General features: G+C 53.3%; 1 protein-coding gene across 6 annotated transcripts in view; it reads left to right on the plus strand.

Annotated features, from left to right (window-relative positions):
• PTPRN2 (protein tyrosine phosphatase receptor type N2) overlaps positions 1-22388 on the plus strand; it is a 606878-nt gene that overhangs the window by 565604 nt on the left and 18886 nt on the right. For all 6 annotated transcript variants that reach the window (XM_070478762.1, XM_070478639.1, XM_070478844.1 and 3 more), the window contains 4 exons: positions 1794-1871; positions 16179-16298; positions 17348-17514; positions 22075-22128. In XM_070478762.1, the coding sequence (XP_070334863.1) occupies positions 1794-1871; positions 16179-16298; positions 17348-17514; positions 22075-22128 (419 nt within the window). The remainder of the gene's footprint in view (positions 1-1793; positions 1872-16178; positions 16299-17347; positions 17515-22074; positions 22129-22388) is intronic.

Genomic DNA, 22388 nt, shown 5'->3' on the forward strand with positions numbered 1-22388 from the left:
ATACTTTTCATGCAGAACTATTTGCAAGAATGAGACAGGGTCCCTGTAAATAGCTGTCACCCCCAACAAATGCATATTTTAAACATCAAAACTCCTTATTTTTGCCAAGCACGTTCCCACTGAAACATTTTAATTGGGGCTTTCAGCAAGAGTAACGTAATTTTACCTGTATTGTGTGTTGTTGTGAATTTCCAGTTTTAATTACGAATCACTGAATTAGATGCACAGAAAGCGTTTTTTTCTGCCCCCCTCTCCCCACCCGTTAGCATCACATTGCTGTGCTGATGGAGTGACTTACATCTGTTCTCCTGTGCTCTTTCCCGCTCTCTCAGTGCACATAATTATAAGGTGCACTGGGGGCGTCCTTTCAGGCTGACAGCCGTGGGCTCTGAGAGTGCTGATGGGCAGGCGACACCGGATTCATGTTAAAGGGGACACGAGCCCTTCTCAAACCCAAACTCGGAGGGGGCCTTCAGGTGACCTGGGGCTTCCAGCCGACATCCTCACGTGTCACCATTCAATCATGCGTGGTTGCACCTTTCTTGTTTTTCACCATGTTGGGAAATGAGTTCTTAACAAGTACCTTTAAATTCAGAGCATTTTAAATCTTTCGTCAAACCCTGGTGTCAAATGAGTAGAAACCAGTGCTGGATGGAAGGAGTAAAGGAGGCTGTATGTCTGATAAGTGAGCGGTTGCCTGACACCCAGGGGAGACCCGCCTGATCTTTTCTGGGGGGGGGTCTCTGTGGTCCCCAAGGGGGGACAGCAAGGACGCCCAGATGACACCTCACCCGGTCCCTCCCATGTCCTCTTGGGACACCAGCGTGAGAGGCAGAACACCGTCTGATTTAATCCGATTTGCTGCTCCAGGCTTTGTTCTCATGTTTTTTTTCTGCTTAGTCAGTCTTGGAATTAGCTGTTCTAATGAAGGTCTTTTAAGCCAGACTTCCTCTCTCGGAGCCAGCAGGCCGCGTTCAGGCAGACCGACAGCCAGGAAGCTCAGCGCTGCATTCTCCTTTGTTTGTTTGTTTTCAGTCCTTGTCTGGCGAGGTGGAAAGAGAATGTGAAATGAGCTGCTGGAAGCCTGGGCCCGTCCCCGGCCAGTGCCTGCCGGGCTGGCTCTGGGACCCCAGGGCTCGGCTGGGCCCTTTCGGGGTGCAGAGAAACACAGCAGCACAGGAGGGGATTTACCGCATCCTGGGAGGCAGGAGGCACTGTTGCTGGGCCCCTCCAGGTCCGCGCGCTGCCCGCCCTCTGCCCAGCCCAGCGCCCGCAATGCCAACCTCAGCCGCATTAATTTTGAGCCCTGTGTGTGGCCAGTGGCGGCCGTGGAGGCCACGCACACCAGCTGAACAGCTCCGCGGCCCCGCTCGTCCGTGGACCTGTCACCATGTGGGTGACCCGGGCGCCTTCCCTTCCTCCCCATGGCCCCGCTTCACGCGGCCCCTACGTGGTTGGTGCTCTGGCATCCAGTATCTGACTCACTCGCCTCCATTGCTACTGATGATGCTCAGTTACCGCCATTCCAGGTGTCAGAAGAATGTTCAGCCCCATCGCCAGGCTCCAGGCACGGGGTCCCCAGGCCCCCTGAAATCCAGGCACCAGGCCCCAGGCCCCCCCTAAAATCCAGCGGGGTAGGTCAGGAGGGGTCTGGCACGGGCGCGGGGTTTCCGCCTCCACAGAGGTGCTGCATGTCGGGCCTGGGGGCGGTCAGCGCAGGACTCACGGCCCTAGGCCCTCAACCGCCCTGTGCTTCCCGAGCTCATCTTCCTCCCCTGGTCTTGTCTCCACAGATGGACCACGACCCCAGGAAGCCCGCGTACATCGCCACCCAAGGACCCCTGCCCTCGACTGTGGCTGACTTCTGGCAGGTGACTCTTTTTAAATTAAATTTTGTTCTGAGTCTAACAGCTTAATAAATTGATCATGAGTAATGCCTTGGATTCAATTAAGCCAATTCAGGTTTGTTTACAGGTGTTCATCACGTGTTTCTTGATTTCAGAATTTGCATGAGCTCGTTCATATTTTTTATGATCAACCATCTTTTCCAAAACTTGAGTATGAAAAATTCCCTTTGAGATATTAAACCTTTAAAGACTTTTACTTTTTAAGCTGCTTCAGTCACTTTATCTTATGAAATATAATGAAATAATGCATGCGTAAATTATTGTGTTTTAGTCAGATGTCTCTTATCGATAGTTTTAATCTTATGAAGGTTAAAAAATGGTGCTCAGATTATAGCCTCTCTCCTTGTGGATTCTCTGTAATAATGCATTTGAGAAGCCAGGCTGGTCTCTTTTCATCCAGCAAATACTGCACACTCGGATCAGGCTCAGGCGCTGGGGACACTGGCCAATAAGAGGAGAGCCAGGAAGCCAGCAAGGCCTCCCCTCCCTGCCCCGTCTCCCTGCCCACTGTCCACCAAGTGGCAGAGCTCCGGGGGCCTGGCCTTGGGAAGGCGGCACCGAGGGGTGTGCACACGGGGTCACGCCACTGCTTGGCGGTTGAAGCAAAGCCCTCCTGTGTGTCGGGCCCCGGGTGTCCCAGGAATGGCAGAGTGCACCCTGAGGACGCAATGAGGGAGACGCGGCCTCTGGGTCCGCAGGTGGTAGGCGGGAGCAGTGTGTGGACCACAGGGCAGGCTGTCGGGGTCCGGTGGCCGCACCATCTCTAACCCAGAGGGACCCGCTGAAGTTGGCAGAGTCCACGTTCCCTGCTCCCTGTGCCCCATCTCCAGCTCTCTAGACAGCCCTGTCCTGGCTCCGCCCCAGGAGGCCCGCGCTCCTACCCACCTTGAGTCTCTGCGGGCTTCAGGGAATCAGGAAGGGACCTGGGATCCGCTCTTGCCTTGTAAGCATGTTCATGCATCGGCATCAACACCCGGGTTCTTCACAGGCAAGATGGGCGCGCGTCGGTGAAACCACGTGGCTCACCCGAGCCTGCAGGCAGGAGCCCAGATGGGACACTTCCGCATGCCCCTGCCCTTGCGTGCTGCTTCACACTCTTGGCGGAAGAGACCAGGATGAGCCCCGCGATCACGGCCTCAAGCCGTCAGGCTGGACCAGCGGGTCCCGCCACCCCGAGGGCTGAGTCTCCTCCTCGTTACACCTGCCGAGAGGTCGTGCAGCCTGGGAGGACCAGGCGCCCCATGCAGAGCTGTCCCCCTAGCCGTGAGCCCGCCGTCCCGGCTTGCCTACGGAGGCTGCTGGAATTCCATGGAGGGTTTGCTCGGTCACCTGCCTGCTGCCCCCAGGCTCCTCGTGCTCAGACAGATAGAATACAGAAAACCCCGAGTCGTGTGGCGGAATAAGGGACCAGCAGAATTCCACGGTCACCGCGTCTTCCGGTCAGCCTCAACCCGTCATACCACGTGCACGTTTATGTCGGAGTACCTCAAAGAGGGGTGGTTTCATTTTTACCAGCTTCAGGTCCCGCTCGTAACTGCCTGTGGGCAAAGCATCTCTTGCCAACAGAAGCACAAGTTCCTGAGGTCGTGTCGACACACACAGTCGTCGCTTACATCCATGGACCGCATACCCTGTGGCCGGCCCTGTGTTGGGGTTTGTATGTTTTGACCCCTAGACTTTGTGTTCTACAAGACTCGCAGTTCATAGTCTGCCCCAGTTCACGTGGTTAGTACATGGGGCCGCTGGTATATTTTTCTTACTGCTTGTTCTGAGTAATTGCCATTGTTAGGGGCAATTCTTTGTGCCAGCGTTTGTAAACCATAGGATGTCCTAGAGCATTTATGGAGGTCTGATATCAAGGAGCATTCTTGAAATGGAAAAACATCTCTAAATGACACCACTAGAGAAAAATATTCAAGTGAGATGAAGTGCGAGATACTTTGAGAGACACCTCTGTCAGCACTTACCAAACCTCCGGGAAACACTGGCGTCCCTCGAGGTGGGAGTGGACACTCTGGCCAGTAGCCCGCCCTCCCAGGCCATCTCAGGCTCATCAGCTCATCACAGCCTCTGAGACCCCCTGCAGCAAAAAGAGTTGCCTGACTGTGTCTCCCCAGGTGCCCTTGAGCCAGATGCATGGTCTCCACACCAAGCCTCTGGGTCCAGTTGCAGGAAGAACACAGTGGAGGTGTGCTGGCCTTGGACAGAGGGTGTCTTAGCATCTGCTCCTTAGCACAGACACACTGGCTGGATTGGCCTCTAGATTATATATTCTAGAAATGGCATCTAGCAAGCATGGCTCCTTATTAACCACCCAAGGTCACAGGCTCAAAATTCCAGGTTCCCTTCACTGCCTTGGGCTCTACAAAAAGTGCGTGGGGGAAACAACGCCGGCCTTTAAACTTCTTGCAGAAGACAGAGCCTCTCAAAAACCACGGTGAAGTGGAAGTTCCTTTAAGAATAAAACCTGCTTTGAAGCATAAGAAGTTTTCTGTTGAAAAGACAATACGTTCTGAGTGAGAGTTCATGTCTGGATTTATGGCTTCCCCAATAGTTCAGCAGGTAAAGAGTCTGCCTACAACGCATGAGACACAGGAGACATGGTTTGATCCATGGTCGGGAAGATCCCATGGAGAAGGAAGTACACCCAGTCCGGATTCTTGCCTGGAGAATCCCAGGGACAGAGGAGCCTGGTGGGCTAGAGTCCAGTGTGTTGCCAATTATTGGACTTGACTGAGCACCTAAGCGCAGTGCAGATGGCCTCTGACAAGGTTGGACACAGGAACCCAGCACACATAACAGAAAATATCGAAGTGTCTTCCTTTCACTTGAGCCCTGGGGGCTGCCCTGGGTGCCTCCCCGGAGGAGCTCATGGGGCTTGTCCACGGTGAGCAGGGTCCCGCAGGAGAGGCCCTGGTGAGTGGGTGGTGTGGGCAGCACAGAGCCCAGGCCGGGAGGGAAGCACAGCGGGGAGCTCCTCCACCAGCTTCCAAACAAGTCCGCGTTCACAGGCGCCGTGGACCTGAATCTGGGGGACATTATTCCACACAATAGGATGCCAAGGAGGAAAACAGACCCGGAGCCCCAGGGTGGCGCCATTGTGACTAGGAGACCTGAGACAGACGGCAGGGTGGGCGGGCGGACGGAGGAGGCTGGCAAAGCAGAGACGCCCAAGGCCGTCGGCAGGGGGCACACGAGGTGGGCCCCACAGGCTCAGGATGAGGGGCGACACTCAGAGGCAGGGCTGGGGGAGGCTCTGTCTCCACGCAAGTGTGGCGCTTCCAGAACATTCCATCGTGGGTGTGACCCAGCGGCAGTCCGCACCGCGGTCACCTCAAGCCGGGGTCTCCTGCCCCAGCCAGGCCCCTCCCTCCCGACCCTGCACCCCTCGGGCTCTGCGATTAGAATTCTTTCTCTGAATTCACACCTCATGTTCTAAGAATGTGATTCCAAAACCAAATGCACATAAGACCCACAACCTTCCTGTAAAAATGTGTTCTGACCTGTGAGGACGGCTCAGGTATTCCTGGGCCTGACTTGCCTGCTCTAAGAGAAGTCAGCCAGCATCCAAGTCCACAGAGGGGAGGCAACAGTTATTGAGCACTTACTGTATGCTGGGCCCTGGGCAGGCACGGGGGGATGTGACCTCACCTGATGACCTGGGATGAAGCTATCACGAGTGCGTGATCCCCAGACGCAGTCCTGTAAGACGGGAAGTGGCTGGGGGTCTGGGGGGTTCAGGGAGCAGTGTTTGATGGTGCAGAGGCTCAGTCTGGGGAGATGGGAATGCTCTGGGGGGATTGGTGAATGTCCTTAATGCCCCTGAACTCAAAACCCATGCAGCTCAGTTCACTCAGTCATGTCTGATTCTTTGCGACCCCATGAACCGCAGCACACCAGGCCTCCCTGTCCATCACCATCTCCTGAAGTCCACCCAAACTCATGTCCATTGAGTCAGTGATGCCATCCAACCAGCTCATCCTCTATCGTCCCCTTCTCCTCCTGCCTTCAATCTTTCCCAGCATCAGGGTCTTTTCCAATGAGTCAGCTCTTCACATCAGGTGGCCAAAGTATTGGAGTTTCAGCTTCAACATCAGTCCTTCTAATGAACACCCAGGACTGATCTCCTTTAGGATGGACTGGATCTCCTTGCAGTCCAAGGGACTCTCCAGAGTCTTCTTCAACACCACAGTTCAAAAGCATCAATTCTTCGGTGCTCAGCTTTCTTTATAGTCCAACTCGCACATCCATACATGACCACTGGAAAAACCATAGCCTTGATTAGACAGACCTTTGTGGACAAAGTAATGTCTCTGCTTTTTAATATGCTGTATAGATTGGTCATAACTTTCCTTCCAAGGAATAAGCATCTTTTAATTTCATGACTGCAATCACCATCTGCAGTGATTTTGGAGCCCAGAAAAATAGTCAGCCACCATTTCCACGGTTTCCCCATCTATTTGCCATGAAGTGATGGGACCAGATGCCATGACCTTAGTTTTCTGAATGTTGAGCTTTAAGTGAACTTTTTCACTCTCCTCTTTCACTTTCATCAAGAGGCTTTTTAGTTCCTCTTCACTTTCTGCCATAAGGGTGGTGTCATCTGCATATCTGAGGTTGTTGATATTCCTCCCGGCAATCTTGATTCCAGCTTGTGCTTCCTCCAGCCCAGCATTTCTCATTATGTATTCTGCATATAAGTTAAATAAGTAGGGTGACAATATACAGCCTTGACGTACTCCTTTTCCTATTTGGAACCAGTCTGTTGTTCCATGTCGAGTTCTAACTGTTGCTTCCTTACCTGCATACAGGTTTCTCAAGAGGCAGGTCAGGTGGTCTGGTATTCCCATCTCCTTCAGAAGTTTCCACAACTTATTGTGATCCACACAGTCAAAGGATTTGGCATAGTCAATAAAGCAGAAATAGATGTTTTTCTCAAACTCTCTTGCTTTTTCGATGATCCAGCAGACGTTGGCAATTTGATCTCTGGTTCCTCTGCCTTTTCTAAAACTAGCTTGAACATCTGGTAGTTCATGGTTCATGTACTATTGAAGCCTGGCTTGGAGAATTTTGAGCATTACTTTGCTAGCATGTGGGATGAGTGTAGTTGTGTGGTAGTTTGAGCATTCTTTGGCATTTCCTTTCTTTGGGGTTGGAATGAAAACTGACTTTTCCAGTCCTGTGGCACTGCTGAGTTTTCCAAATTTGCTGACATATTAAGTGCAGCACTTTCACAGCATCAAAACCCATTAGGAAGGTATTTTTACATTACGTATACTTTACTACAATAAAAGAAAGTCAGGACCCCGATCCAGCAGAGCACTGAGGCCCAGGGCTCCACACAACCCCCCTGATCCCCACAGCAGCTGCACAGGTGTCAGACCTGACCCCGTGATCAGACCCAACCCCCGAGATCAGACCCCACCCCCATGATCAGTTCTGACCCTGTGATCAGACCTGACCCCGTGATCAGACCCAACCCCCGAGATCAGACCCCACCCCCATGATCAGACCCGACCCCTGAGATCAGACCCCACCCCCATGATCAGTTCTGACCCTGTGATCAGACCTGACCCCGTGATCAGACCCAACCCCCGAGATCAGACCCAACCCCTGAGATCAGACCCCACCCCCATGATCAGGCCTGACCCTGTGATCAGACTTGACCCCATGATCAGACCCGACCCCTGAGATCAGACCCCACCCCCATGATCAGGCCTGACCCCGTGATCAGACTTGACCCCATGATCAGACCCGACCCCTGAGATCAGACCCCACCCCCATGATGAGACCCAACCCCGTGATCAGCCCCCACCGTGTGGCCCGCAGCGCTTCTTGCTGCCCACAGGCTGTGAAGTGAGGGGGCGGTGAGTGGGCAGGCGTGTCTCTGTAAAGAGGAGAGAGAGGCCATTGGCGGTGGGGACATTGTGTTCGGGCCCAGCTGCCCGCTGTGAGGACCTCGGGGTGCCTCCTCTCCAGGCACAGAGGCTGTGTGCCACGCCCTCCAGGTGTGCCTGTGTGCACGTGTGCAAGGCTAGAGCCAGGCTAGATCGGGGTGAAGACTTCTCAGGAGGCCGTGGTTTCCGCACGGGGAGGGGGGAAGGTCTGTCACCTGCCAGGGGCCAGGCTCACACGTGAGCACCAGGCAACTCGGGAGCACGGGGACAGCTTTCTCAGAGAACAGCGGGGCTGTGAGCAGGGAAGACGAGTCCCGGCCTGGCGCTGAGCCACCCGGTCAGGCTTCACCCACCCATCCTAGAGCTGCTCCGGCCCCCAGTCCACCAGCCCCCTCGCTACCATCCAAGGAGCCCTCTCTGCACGGGCAGAGGCTGTCTGCCGTCCCCCCTGTATTTTCAGACCAAGCAGAAGTGCAGGCAGCGCAGTCAGCTGGTTCAGCATGTGAGTACTGTCTGCGGACGTGGCCCCTGCAGTCGGCCGAGCAGTACCTGAGCTCAGCCCGGGGCCGGGACTGGTGGCCGGCCCTGCTCAATGGGAGCTGAGGGGCAGGGAAGACACTCTAGAATTTCCAGCCTTGCGCTCTCTGCTTGACAGACTTTTTGGTAACTTTCAGATGATGCAATCAGAGGCTGGGGAGCTGGGCCTCGACCCCCAGGTAGAGGCGCTGAAGGCACCTGGAATTCAGCTGATGCCCAATTAGTACGGACACTTATTATTAACATTTTACTGAGAAAAAAGCCTACGTTGCTTTCTATTTCCCACTTTCTGAAAGTATATTCTGCTATGAAGTCTTCACTGGGGCAATGTACTTTCTTTTCCAAGCAGTGGGGCTTGGTTTAACTAAAGAACTTTAGCTCCTCAGCACCCATCAGTCACCGCTCTTAGGATGGACAAGGAGAGACCCAAGTGGAGAGCTGTAGGAGGTCCAAGGAACCTAAGGGTTTTCCTCCAGGAACTTATGATGAGAATGGCAGTGATGAGCTCCACGATTGAGCGGTGCACCCGGGCGGTGGTGGGTCCAGCAGACGGGGAGCCGGAAGGCGGCAGCCCCCACTCCCACCTCTGGCAGGTCAGCTAAGGGCAACCCCTTTATAGCTAGTACCACCAAGGCCCATGGAGCTGAGCCTGGAGCAGCCAGAGGTGACCCTTGCAGACACCCAGCACCCCCCAGTCTGCAGGACGCCCAGTCAAGTCATACCCACTGGCTCAGAGGCCACGTCACATCAGGGCTCACGGTTTCTGGAGGTCCTAAGAGGCAGACCACAGAGCAGGAGGAGGCCCCCAGTCCCTGTCCCCCCATGATGCCCACAGCCACTTCCACTGTTTATCCTGCACAAGCCCTGGGCAGCGGGTGATGGGAGAGGAGGGCTTGCAGAGGTACCGGTTCTGGAATGTTAAGAGGCTGTGGATGGAACAGTGTACTCAGGGGCCCTGTTAACTTACAGATTGATTGTTTCTAGAGCACGTTATCTGATTGGTTGTCCAGTTGCTCAGTGATGTCTGAATCTCTGCAACCCCATGGACTACAGCACGACAGGCTTCCGTGTCCTTCACCCTCTCCCAGAGTTTGTTCAAACTCATGTCCATTGAGTCAGTGATGCCATCCAACCGTCTCATCCTCTGTCATCCCCTTCTCCTCCTGCCTTCAATCTTTCCCAGCATCAAGGTCTTTTCCAGTGAGTCAGCTCTTTGCATCAGGTGGCCACAGTATTGGAGCTTCAGCTTTAACCTCAGTCCGTCCAATGAATATTCAGGACTGACTTCCTTTAGGATTGACTGGTTGGATCTCCTTGTAGTCCAAGGGACTCTCAAGAGTCTTCTTGAGCACCACAGTTTGAAAGCATCCATTCTTTGAGTTCCAACCTTCTTTATGGTCCAGGTCTCACATCCATACACAAAAACCATAGCTTTGACTATACAGACTTTTGTCAGCAAAGTAATGTCTCTGCTTTTTAATATGCTGTTTAGATTTGTTATAGGTTTTCTTCCAAGGAGCAAGCATCTTTTAATTTCATGGCTGCAGTCACCATCTGCAGTAATTTTGGAGCCCAAGAACAGAAAATCTGTCACTGTTTCCATTGTTTCCCCATCTATTTGCCATGAAGTGATGATACCAGATGCCGTGATCTTTGTTTTCTGAATGTTGAGCTTTAAGCCAAATTTTTCACTCTCCTCTTTCACTTTCATTAAGAGGCTCTATAGTTCTTCACTTTCTGCCATAAGGGTGGTGTCATCTGTGTATCCAAGGTTATTGATATTTCTCCCAGCTATCTTGATTCCAGCTTGTGCTTCATCCAGCCCGGCATTTCAAATGATGTGCTCTGCATATAAGTTAAATAAGCAGGGTTATCTGATTAAATTAAAGGAATACAGGAATTGAGGACAGTGAGTTTCCTAAGAAAAACCTGATCTTTTGTTTCTGTGAGTTTAGAAGCATTTTAACCACAGGCCCTTGATTTTCCAGGACGTTTTTCTTCAAACATTTATTCTGATTGAATTTTCTGCACATGAATTCACAAATCTTTACAGATAAAAGGAAACTTTTGTCAGATCATCTCATGTTAAGGTGGGATTTGGGACGTGCCCTGTGTGTGGCCGGGCGTGGCGAGCCTGATGCCGGATATGCGTGTGTCCACCACCAGGCACGCGGGTCAGAGCTCAGGCTCGGGTGAGAAACACAGACTGGGTTTCCTTCTTAACTGATTTTTATGGCCCTCAGCCGAAAACACCCTGCTTTCATGTGAGATGTTGGTTCCCTCGTCTGCCTTTCCTTTCTTCTTTCTTTCACTCTTTTTTCATTCATTCTTTGACTTTTTCTTCTTTTTTCTCCTCCTTCTTCTCTTGGGTCACAAGTGGGTCTGATGCATCTGTGTCAGGTCCTGGTTTTGAAACGATGACAGCCTGAGTGGCGCTTTACCTAAAGAAGTCGATGTGTGTGTTAAATGTGAAACGTGAACACAGCCCAGCAGCTTTAAGTGCTTCTAAGTGACAACACGGCCCGGCTCAGGGACTTCCCACACAGAAATACCTCCGCGGCAGCTGCATGTCGTTCGGGTGAACAGGCAGCTTGGTTTGTGTGTGGACTCGCTGTGGAAATGCCTGAATGCCACACACGAGCCACCTCACCTCTGCCCAAAGAGAAGCAGGCCGCTCTGTCTTTGCAAAAGGATGCTTGCCAGATTCCACTGAACGGGCAAGTGTTTCTATGTAGGTGGCTCTCCTTCCTGGCTGGGCACAGACACTGCTGGTGGGAAAACACCCAGAGGGGCCTACTACGGTTTGTCAGCATCGGGGCTGACTTGAGCTCAGGTCAGATTCTTTTTTGAGATTCATTTGCTTATCTGTTTCTGGATGCTGCGGGTCTTTGTTGCCTCACTCAGGCTTTCTCTGGTTCAGACGAGCAAGGACTCCTCTAGTTCCGGTGCACGGGCTCATCACCGTGGAGACCTCCCTTGTCGCAGAGCACAGGCTCACTAGCTGTGGTGCCCGAGCTTACTGGCTCCGTGGTATGTGGGATCCTCTGGAGCAGGGGTTGAACCCGCATCCCCTGGATTGGCAGGCCGACTGTTAACCCCTGGACCACCAGGGAGGCCCTGGGTCCAATCTTAATATCTGCAAGACTCCTTCCTCCCTGCTCAGCTCTTCCTGGAGGTCAGGATTAAGTATTGACTTTGCTCCCGTTACTTCAGGGTTTTATCTGCGAAGGAGGCCCATGCTGACGGCTTTGTTTACAGAGAAACAAACCAGGTGGGTTTGTGTTATGAGTCCTGCATCAAGACATAATGAAGATTTCATCACCTCCATTCACATTTAGCCAGATCAACACCCACCTCAGTCACAGCTTGACTCAGGGCCAGTGACTATGTGGCCGAAACAGACAAGAAGGTGGGGAGACCTCAGGGCGCGCTGCTGAGGACCGCCCTCTGGACAGGGCAGAAAGGGGGCTGGGGGCTGCTCTGCAGAAGGTGCTCGGACACTGCTCTGCTTTCATCGACCTCAGAGTGCGTGGTTCCAGCTGGTTGACATAAAATGTGTTCTCACACCTCTTTGTCAGCATCCTCACTGCCAGGCTTAAGCTGATCTCTCCTCCACCTATGAAAAGGAATTGGCGGCGGAAATGAATCACGCGTCAGGGATGGAGGGGCGCGCTCGGCCTGCTCTGAAGAAAAGCTGTCTCCACTTCACGTAGCGACCGCTGTAGCGGGCGTGCAATAGCACATGGGCTTTCAAGGGGCACGTGTCTCTGCACCGAACGGGTCCTGGGAGGACTCCTGCCAGGCGAGCCTTTGATAGCGTTTTCTTTGAGTTCTGTTTTCAGAGAGGCAGTCAAATGGTCTCTTTTTAAAATAGGTATTGTTTTCAACTAAGCATCAACTATAATAAAGCCTGGCGCCAGATGCCTTGGAGGTAGAGCTGGCAGCCAGACGGTCTGCCGTCTTCAAGGAGCTGACAGTCTGGTGGAAGAAAGCAGTGCCCACACAGACGAGAGCAGAACAAGGTGGAGGGGGGCTTCACAGCAGATGCGGGGAAGGAGAGGGGACGCGTCTCCCCGGAGGGACCAGAGCACCTTGCTGAGCAGGCGGCCCGGACTTGACCTGTCCACATGGACCATCTGCCTGGAATCAGGCCTCAGTGCGCTCCGGAGGAGTTTTTTCACTGAACACTTAGTACTCAAGAAAGACTTCGGGTGAAGAGAGTCTACAGTTTCCTTCCATCTGGTTTAGTTCGATGAATAAAAGAAGCCTCGAACGGACATGTCCCAACTCCTGTGGATGATTCGGGGGCTGGCACAGAGGCTGGGCCTTGGTGAGTGTGTTCGTTTCCTGTGCTGCCGTAACGGATGTGCACAGACGGGGCGGCCGAAAGCCGCAGAAGCGTGCTGCCTCTCAGCTCCAGAGGCCGAGTCCAGCCCTGCTGCTGGCAGGGCCATTCCCCCGCCTCCAAAGCGTGGAGCTGAGGCTCCTTCCTGCTCGCAGGGTCCCCGTGTTACGGCAGCATCTCCGCAGCACCGTCCTTGCGTTCACCTGGCATCTCCCTTCTTTGTGTTCAATCAGGCCCCACCCTGATGCATCGGAACCTCGTCTTGTCTCGGCGACATCTGCAGAGACCCTCTTTGCAAATCAGGTGGCAGTCATCGGTGGCAGGGATTAAGACGTCAGCATGTCATTTCAGGGACAAAGTCCAGCCCATAGCCCAGAGCAGCATGGTGTTTCTTTTTTAACCAACAGTTGGTAAACTTGCTGTTATTGTTTAGTCGCTCAGTCGTGTCTGACTCTGTGACCCCATGGACTGTGGCTCACCAGGCCCCTCTGTCCATGGGAGTCACCAGGCAAGAATCCTGGAGTGGGTCACCATTTCCTCCTTCAGGGGGCCTTCCCAACCCAGGAGTTGAACCCACCTGTCCTGCGTCTCCTGCAGTGCCGGCAGACTCTTTACCACTGATCCACCTGGGAAACTTACTCGTTTGGCTCACCAGCCACCAAAGTATGTGTTCCGCGTCACTCGAGCCCACGGTCTGAACTGCTACATGTTAGCCTTTCCGCCTGCCCAGGTCTGATGAGCATGCACGGGCCCCATGCTCAGCTGTGTCCACCGTGTCGTCCTCACGTGTCCCTTCCCTGGGTGGCCTCCGAGTGCCACAGAGGGGCTGGGGCTGTAGGTTGTCACTGGTATGCTTTATGACAGCCCAGGACCCCTGAGGTTAGAATCTGCCTGCAAGTGCAGGAGACGTAAGAGCTGTGGGTTCAATCCCTGGGTCAGGAAGATCCCCCGGAGGAGGGCATGGCAACCCACTCCAGTATTCTTGCCTGGAGAATCCCACAGACAGAGGAGCCTGGGGGGCTACAGTCCCTGGAGTCGCACAGTCGGACACAACCGAGCATCTGAGCACGGCCCAGGACCCCTAAGCAGCCGCCCCGACTCCCACGACACACCCCCTGGTGAAGCAGTGACTGTCACCACTGGGGCCCCGTCGTGCCCCGCCTCCGTGTGCCAGGTGATGGCGTGCGTTCACGGTGGCCTCCCACGGTTGGTGCTGTGCATCTGAAGACACACTCGGGAGAAGGGGGCGTTTCTGGTTGCTCTCCAAGCGCAGCACCGGGACCTGTCCATGGGATCCCCGCCCGAGATCATGTTCCGTCCAACCCAGGACCAGCAGCGCCTGCTCCTGTTAGGGAGAAGGAGCCCACTTTTTGCCAGTGAAAGACGTTCTGGCCTGACCACCCTTTCCCCCGCCGTGGCCTGTGGTGTCCTGACCTGTGTTAGGTGCCCAGTAAACGTGCCGCGTGCTCCGGGACATGACACTGCTCTCTGAGCCCCAACCAAACGGGAAGTGTAGAAGGTGCCGTTTCTGGTATCAACCATCCACTCTTGGGCTCAGCAAAGCCGCTGCTCCAGGGGACCACAGCAGGATCAGGGTGGACTCCAGGCTGCTGTCTGCTTCCTTGGAGAGCTTTCTGGAGGTATCTCAAAGACTGGGCATAGAAGTTGTGCCCTTCTTGTGCCAGGCACGACCCTGTGAAACTGAACGAGGAAAGAGTGCGCTCTCCTGTTCAGAAACGGACCCGACTTGGCCGGGACTTTCACCAGACCCTATATTCCCTCCAAAACCCACCGTGGATTTCCTGCTGTGCCCTCGAGTCCAGCCCTGCAAGCAGGGCACCGCGGTGGGAGGTGGTCAGGGAGTGGGTGCCCAAGTGGGTGAGAAAGCTTCAATTTAGTCAGCCCCTCTCTGCTTCCACACAGTGACCTAAAAAGAAGTATTATCCCCTGGGGTGCTTTTGGAGTTGTTGGTCTAAATTGTTTCATTTGGATTCACTCTCAGCCACACCTTCAGAGAGCCCCGAGGGTCCCCAGACGGAAGGAACCTCGGTGGGGAGGGCTTCCTGATGCCACACTCGGGGGTACAGCGGAGCCTCGGTGATTAGTTTATGGCCCGGATCATTGTATTTTTATTACACTCATAAAACCTGTGTTTCTCCTCATTTTCCTAATGGCTTCAATGAGCTTCTGTACCTTCTCCAGGCACATTAAACCACGGCATGCGAGAAGGACCGATTAGGGCCAGCCTGGGAGCCAGCAAAGCTTAGAGCAGGGCGCCTGCCTTGAATTGTTGCCTTTGCACTAAAGAAGAGAGAAGCGTGTGGGCTTGAGTGTAATTCATATTTGTGTGGGCTTTTCTGTAAACATTGCAGCAAGTCGCATTAAATTCCACCGCAAATGATACACCATGAGGGGCCTTAAGATCATTAGCTGTTTCTATCACAGGGGTGGGGGGGTGAACCAATATTAAAAGAGAAGATACCGTGCACACATCTGATTTTCAGAATATAATTTAAAGGGGAACTTAGTAACAAGAACGTGAAGAGAAAGCATTTTCTATCTGAGTTATGAGGACTTTATAAACTACAAGATCTTAATCAGATTATTAAATCTACATTTTAAAGAAACGGAAGCTGTGATACAAAATTCACATCTAGATGCAGTTGTTTGTAAAGACTTCTGAGGAGTTAACGTAACCCAATGCAGGGAATGCAGAGACGTCGTCAGTGTATTTACGGTGCCAGCGAGTGTCCAGTCCACTCAGCAGTCCCTTAGAATCAGTGAGTTGAGCGACTGGGCTCCAAGTCCACGGCAGCCGGCTGTGACATGTGTCTGTAGAGGAGCTGAGTCCGAGGGCCTTTGTGTCTTCGCCGGTTCTGGGGTTCAAGTGTGGGTCCGTTTGCTTGCGTGTCCCAGAGCGGGTTTAGGGGCTGCGGTAGATGGCTGTCAGTTCAGGGTGCCCCCTTCTTTGGGCAGAGCTGCTGTGTTTTGGTAGAAGTGGGCATTCACTCCCTGTAATGCACATGGGGAGGAACCTTCCAGAGTCGCCTTCGGGTGGGATGGCAGCTCCACAAAGGAAACTGCTTCTCTGGTCCCACAATGGTGACGAGCCCTGGAACACAAACATGCCCGTGATTTCCGCCCATGTCCCTCGGAACAGCGGCGTGTCCGAGCTTGCAGGCTGCCCGCCCGGGGCCAAGCACCCGGCGCCCGGTCACCTGTTTGTGGCGCGTCAGAGACCAGCAGTGAGGAGCCGAGGCTGAGCGGAGCAGAGAACCCAGTGGGTGCAAGGCGTGGAGTGGGTTTACTGGCTTCTGTTTGTAATGTCTCCTGGAACGTGCAGACTCTGGGCCCGAGTACTCAGCTGCAAAGGCAGACCTCACCGCCTGAGGAACCAGTGTCCAGGGAACGGAGCCCACGTGAGCCGTGTGCCCGGGGCGCTAACCCCGCACGCCGCGGGGCTCCGCGCCTCACCCGCCTCTCGGTCCGCAGATGGTGTGGGAGAGCGGCTGCGTGGTCATCGTCATGCTGACCCCCCTCTCGGAGAACGGCGTCCGGCAGTGCTACCACTACTGGCCCGACGAGGGCTCCAACCTCTACCACATCTATGAGGTACTCCCAGGGCGCCCGCCGGGCCGTGGGCAGGGGGCCGTGGCAGCTGCGGGCGGAGGGCCCGTCCTGGGCAGACACTGGGCCACTGTCCCTGCGAGCCCCCAGCAGGTCTGCCCAGCCCTGCGGTCAGCAGGGCTCCAGACAGCCCTCCAGACAGCCGTGCCGCAGGAACTCTGCCAGAAATGGCGTGGTTTCCATTTTTAAATCCTATGAATCCAAATTTGGAGAGAAAGCACCCAAGAAAGGACCTCCCTGGGTGGTCTGTTTTCAGGAAGAAGCCCCCGTTGACCCTAACTCTTCAGGGCCCACCTGCGCCCGGCTCCCGCTGCTTTCCGGGCTCCGTGTCCGTAGCCCCCACTCAGCCTTTTGATTCCGGGGTCCCCTGCTGGCAAGCTCATTTGCTTGGCTGTACTTTTGCCCACGTCAAGAAGGAAGTAAATAACCTTGGGCAGTTAAACCGATACCAGAGTGTACCCTATGACTTTGCTTCCCATTAAAATTCGTCACAACACCAGAGTCTCTCAGGAGGGCTCGCCTCAGATGCCTGGACGCTCCCCTCTAAGCTGGTCATGGTTTTGGGGTCCCTGCCCTGGGCTTCCAGCGCTCAGGGCCTGGCAGCGTCTATACAGACCTTTCAGTTTCATCTTTCTGAAGCTGGGTGGGGCCTCTCTTATGAAATACCAGTGCGAATAGAACCCCGTTTGAGTTTTTGTCCAAAAGTATAATTTTTTTCTGGAGATTTTTCCTGGAGGTTTATATGGCTTAGAAAAGACCTAAACAGGACTCGTTTCGATTGTGACACATTTTTTCCAATAATTTGACTATTTTTCCCGAGTGACATATTAAAAAAAAAGCACAAAGTGAACTTTTATGTAAACCGTGTTGAACCTGGAAAGCCGGACAGGCCACCTGCCTGCCACGCGCAGTCGGCCCTCAGGGTGCCCAGCCCTCTCTCCCCAAAGTGGCTCCATGTTCAGGGAGCCGGGCCCCCAGCCAGCGCTCTCTCTGCCCCGCCCCGCCCTGTCCACCGCCCCGCCCCCCCCCCCCAGGTACATCTGGTCTCTGAGCACATCTGGTGTGAGGATTTCCTCGTGAGGAGCTTCTACCTGAAGAACCTGCAGACCAACGAGACGCGCACGGTGACACAGTTCCACTTCCTGAGCTGGTATGACCAGGGCGTGCCTTCCTCCACCAGGTCCCTCCTGGACTTCCGCAGGTAAGACCCCAGCGGGGTAACGCACTCCACTTGCCATCAGAGAGAGGGGACATCTGGGTCCAAGGGGCTGTTTGCTATAAGACGTGCCGTCTCTCTTATACTGTACATCCCAGGTACACCCGTGTTATCTACAGTGGAAAGGCGGGAGATTGTGGTAACTCACATGTTGGTTGTAAGACGTCTTTAGCTTTAGAGGTGTTGGACGTGACGGGGGCTGGGTATCTTAGAATTGTGGAAGTGTGATCATGGTTATCAATAAGATTCTTCACGTGCGGGAGAATTCCTGGGGTTTGTATTTTATGGGTATGGATGAATACAGCCCAGAGTTTTGGCTATTCAGCTGGTTAGAGATGGTGGTGAGAATGAGGCCCAGATGACTAGCTAGTGGGTGACCTTGGATAAACGCCTGGCTTGGGGTCGCACATAACCCTCTATCTGTGGTACAGCTTCGAAACTGACCGCTTTAAACATCTAGAAAGAAAACGAAGGTGTTGAGGGCTACCCAGAGCCATGCTCTATGCTTCCGGAACCTCCCTTACATGTAACTGGTTGGAAGCCCAGTAAATCTCCAAAACAAGGAGATGGAGAGTGAAGACAAAACAGGCTTTAACACACTTGAACTGCACGTGATCAGAGACTCACTGTGTCTGAACCGTTCACAGACACGTAACTCCTGGGAAGTCAGAATGGCAAGCGTTGTTGTCATAAAGGTGGGGTTTTGAGCATAAAGCTGGGTTTCTTGAATTTGGGGTACAGATTCTGAAGGTTATTTTGATACTACTTCTTTTCCTTTTAGTCCACTTTGGAAAAACAAATCCAGGTTTGTTTTCTTTTTTTACTGGATAATCCTTTGTATCAAATAGCACGTGAACAGCTCCAGGAGAGACACTTGCTTGGCATCACACCCGTCACCCTCAGTCTATCCCCAGAGAGGCAGGGGGCGCAGACACACCCCGATGTGCCCCCCGCGCCCACCCATCCCAACTGCCTAGTCATTTTTTACATTTTCTTAATACAAGTTTATTTCTAAAAAGCTTGCTTAGGGCCTGTTTCCTGATAGAATCTTCAACAAGCAGTCATTACTGGCAGCATGGGTGCAGCTGCCACACGGCCATCCCCGGGCTCCGGCCGGCGTTCTTGCTCATGTGTGCACACAGGCGTGTTTCTAGCTCCACATCCGTGTATGGAATCGGACAGTCCATAACCCACCCTCTGTGCGTGCAGTCCGTCAGGAAGACAGATGGGATTCCCCCGCTTCCCTCTCTCCAGAGTCCCAGGAGACAGGGCCCGAGGAGGTTTCGGGAAATGAGATGCGCACAGCCTGCGGGCCCATCTCGCTGGAGAAGGCCGTCCCGCCCTCAGCGACTGTCGGGGCTGCTCATGCGGCCCCGGGCCTTGGTCCTGTCACATCCTCGGGGCGCATGGTGCTCAGACACAGCCGGTCGCTGCTCTGTGACTCTGTCGGGCAGAGGAGACGGCTGGGAAGACGCTGGTCACTGCAGGGCAGCGGGCCGTGCGGCCCCCTCTGAACAATAGACCCAGCTCCTTCCCTCTCTGGCCCAGCGCGTTCGTCAGAGACCGAGATGTGTAATTAAATATTTCTGGCGCCCAGAGGGAGCACATTTACACTTCTAAGAGAAACTGCTAAGCTAAGAGATAATTAGCATCACATGCGAGGGCTTGCTCTAGAGGAACTCTCTGTCTCTGTCTCTGTCTCTCTCTCGTGGCTGTGTGCAGTGACATACACTAACGCTGCTCTCTGTAAAAACGGACAACCCTTACTTTGCCAGCTAATTAGCGGTGGCCAGTGTCATTTTTGTGATGTTGCAGCTAGTAATATGAGCCCAGTTGCATAGTCACAAAAGTGATCATTGGAAACTGTGACTGTGCTGCAGGGACAGTGTGGGAAGCCCCCTTTCTGAGCCTCTCACGACCTCTGACCTTTGCTTGCTGTCGGTTGCATGGCGGTTGGTTTGTATCACTAACCGTTCTCTCTCGGCGAATTCCTCCTGTTGCAATATGCGCGGTAGCCACTTTTCTCAATGTTTGGCCTCTTGCTGACTGACGATTTGTTCCAGTAAAGTAAACCAGACAGCCGTGCGTTTCCTCTCCATGAATAACCCGCGTCTCTGTCTCGGGTCGACCAGATGGACGCTGTGTGGACTCTATGCCGCTTCTGCTTTGCCCTTTGCAATGTTCTGTGTGGCAACAACACAAGTGCCCGGTTCTCTGGGATAAACTTCTCCACCGCAGCAGCGCCCCGGACCTCACTGCCCGCCTCCTCGGTTGCTCATGGCTGCCAACAAGTAGGGTTAGCACAGGGCAGGGCTGGTGTGGATGTCAAGTTGCAGCGAGACCTCCCTGGGCACCCACACCCCCGCCCCAGGCAGCCGGTCACAACACGCGTGCAAGAATAACACTTTAGACAGGTCCCACAGGAGAGACCGGCACGAGGAAGCCCGTGCAGGCAGGAACCCGCTTCTCAGTGACGTTCTTAGGCAGGGAGGTGATGCTCACGGTGATCTGCCAAAGGGCAGCCTGACCAGCCGTACAGGGGGCTCCGCTGGTCTGCCGATCCCTTACAGTGTTCTTGGCCGGACCCGCACAGTTTAGAGAACACCCTCTGGTTGTTACATTTATTTCTTTTTCAATGGACCCATTTGTGCTTGGTCCCATCAGAAAAAAAAAAAAATGAGCAAAACTGGGTGACTGACCAAAAGTTGGCTTTAGCCTTTAGAAACATGGGCAGGACCTTCAGGCAGGAAATAGAACTGGAGGGGCCAAGCCGAGGTGGTCCACACATTAAAGGTGCAGAGACGGAGAAGTGTCCAGCATGACTTGCCCTCTAAAGGCGCCGGGCCTGTAGCAGCAAGCCGCCCCAGCTCCCGGCTCTGCACACACACACACACAGTGCGTGCATCATGCCTGTGCACACGCACACACACGGCCTGTATGGGCCTGGCGGGCTCCCCGCCACTCACACTTGAGGCACGTCCTCAGGGTCTGGCATCTGTTTTGTCAGAGCTGAAGTTCCCGTTGCCTTGACAACCTGAGTAGGGGAAAGGGAGGTTTAGAAGGAGGAGTGGGCGGGTCTATTTTCCAATCTCTTTCATCCTCAGAAGGCAGAGCACTTTCCAGGGACCCCATGCCCCTGCACCCTCAGCTCTGAGCCATCCGCATTCCCTCTGCCCCAAGCCTTGGCCCAGCTGCCAGCCGGAGCAGCGATGACACGTCCTCGGGGAGCAGCCTATGGGCCCAGGTCCTCACCCCCAGCTGGAGGGCTGGGCCCAGGCGTGGCCACCCCGAGCCCGTCTTAGCGGGACTGCACGGCCAGGCCCGCGGCCCTCGTGCTGGTCAGGAGGGCGGAGTCTCCCTTAGAGGCACCTGTTCTGTTCAGTCCACAGCAGGAGTGGGAGCTCAGCCCGGCTCCGATATCTGGGTATTAGCGTCATTGTACATGATGCTGGGATACCCCTCAGCTCCTCCGTCAGACTCCACCCTGGGCTTCCTCCCAGCCCCTCACCCTCTCAGGCTTTCCTGGCAAAAGGACCCGCTGACTGAATGTCCACGTTCAGCTATCTCCACGCTGAGCGGGCAAGCCTTAGCAGAGAAACGTGACATTTTCCCATTTCCGGCATGAAGTAAGAGGTTTTTCTCCACCGTCATCCTTTTCAAAATTTTATTTTCTGTCTTAAATTGTGTAGATTCACACTCACAGCCCATCTTACACACCCACTCACACACTTTTCCTTCCAATTAACCAAAACTCCGTGTTTGCTTTTCTTCATTTAGGAAGAGTTTCCTGAGAACTTGGATGTACTTTGTAAACATGTTTACTTCTTTCATTGAATTACAAAAAATTTTGAGCTTACACAGTGAATTTTAAACCATGCTCTGTTTTGATTTAGGACTTGGGTACAAAATCCTAATCTATGCTTCTTGTTAATTTTCGTAAACTGATCTAAAATCTGCACAACAGAGTTGTTTTACATAAAATCAGGTTCATAAACATGGAAAAATTTGTCTTGGACATAGTTGAGATTTCTCCAAAATTTACATGTCCTTACAAAACTGACAGATCAAGAAATGTCTTTAAGATGCTATTTTGAGATGTCACGGTAATAATACATTCTAGTATGATGTCTAGACTGTAAGAAATTCAGAGCATAAAGTGCGAAACTCAAAAATTTCAGTGAGGAGTCTAGACATGCCACAACAAAAGTCAAATTAACTAGAGCAACAGGAGGAAAGGGCAGGGGGGACCAGAGGGGTGGCCCAAGCCAGTGGACCGGCTGACCCGAGGCCAGAGTTCATACTTATTAAGGGATAAAGCAAACTGCACACATGTAAGAATTGTTCTCAAAGCTCTGTCTAATAATGTAATATTGGAAAGAAAAATAAACCTTGGAAAATGTGTGTGTAATTTTGATTTTCTTTGTCGAAACAGGCCATTACAGAACAATGTCCACGAGACGGTCTGTTTGCTTTGGCTGCGGGTGTTTGGTGACTGCTGCGGAGCCTAGCACACAGTCATAACTTCTGTGTCTCTCTTTATTTCAGAAAAGTAAACAAGTGCTACAGGGGCCGTTCTTGTCCAATAATTGTCCACTGCAGGCAAGTACAGCTTCACCCTGGATTAACACGTGTCCGCTGCCTCAAAAGTAAACGCTGTTAAATATAGGAGCTCAGCTTCCTAATTGCTTAATAACATATCTAACTGGTGCTTCTTAAGGAAACAGAGGATAAGAGCTTATTTTGTGTTAAACCTCCCGGGGCCGCTACGCGAGCACCTTGAGATGGTGTGTGTGTTGTGGGTTGGGGTCTCAGCCCAACACCCTTTGCAGACATGTGGAACTGTGCCAAGCACTCAGGGC

The sequence above is a fragment of the Odocoileus virginianus genome, chromosome 1, assembly GCF_023699985.2.
Source record: "Odocoileus virginianus isolate 20LAN1187 ecotype Illinois chromosome 1, Ovbor_1.2, whole genome shotgun sequence".
NCBI classification, from domain to species: Eukaryota; Metazoa; Chordata; class Mammalia; order Artiodactyla; family Cervidae; genus Odocoileus; species Odocoileus virginianus.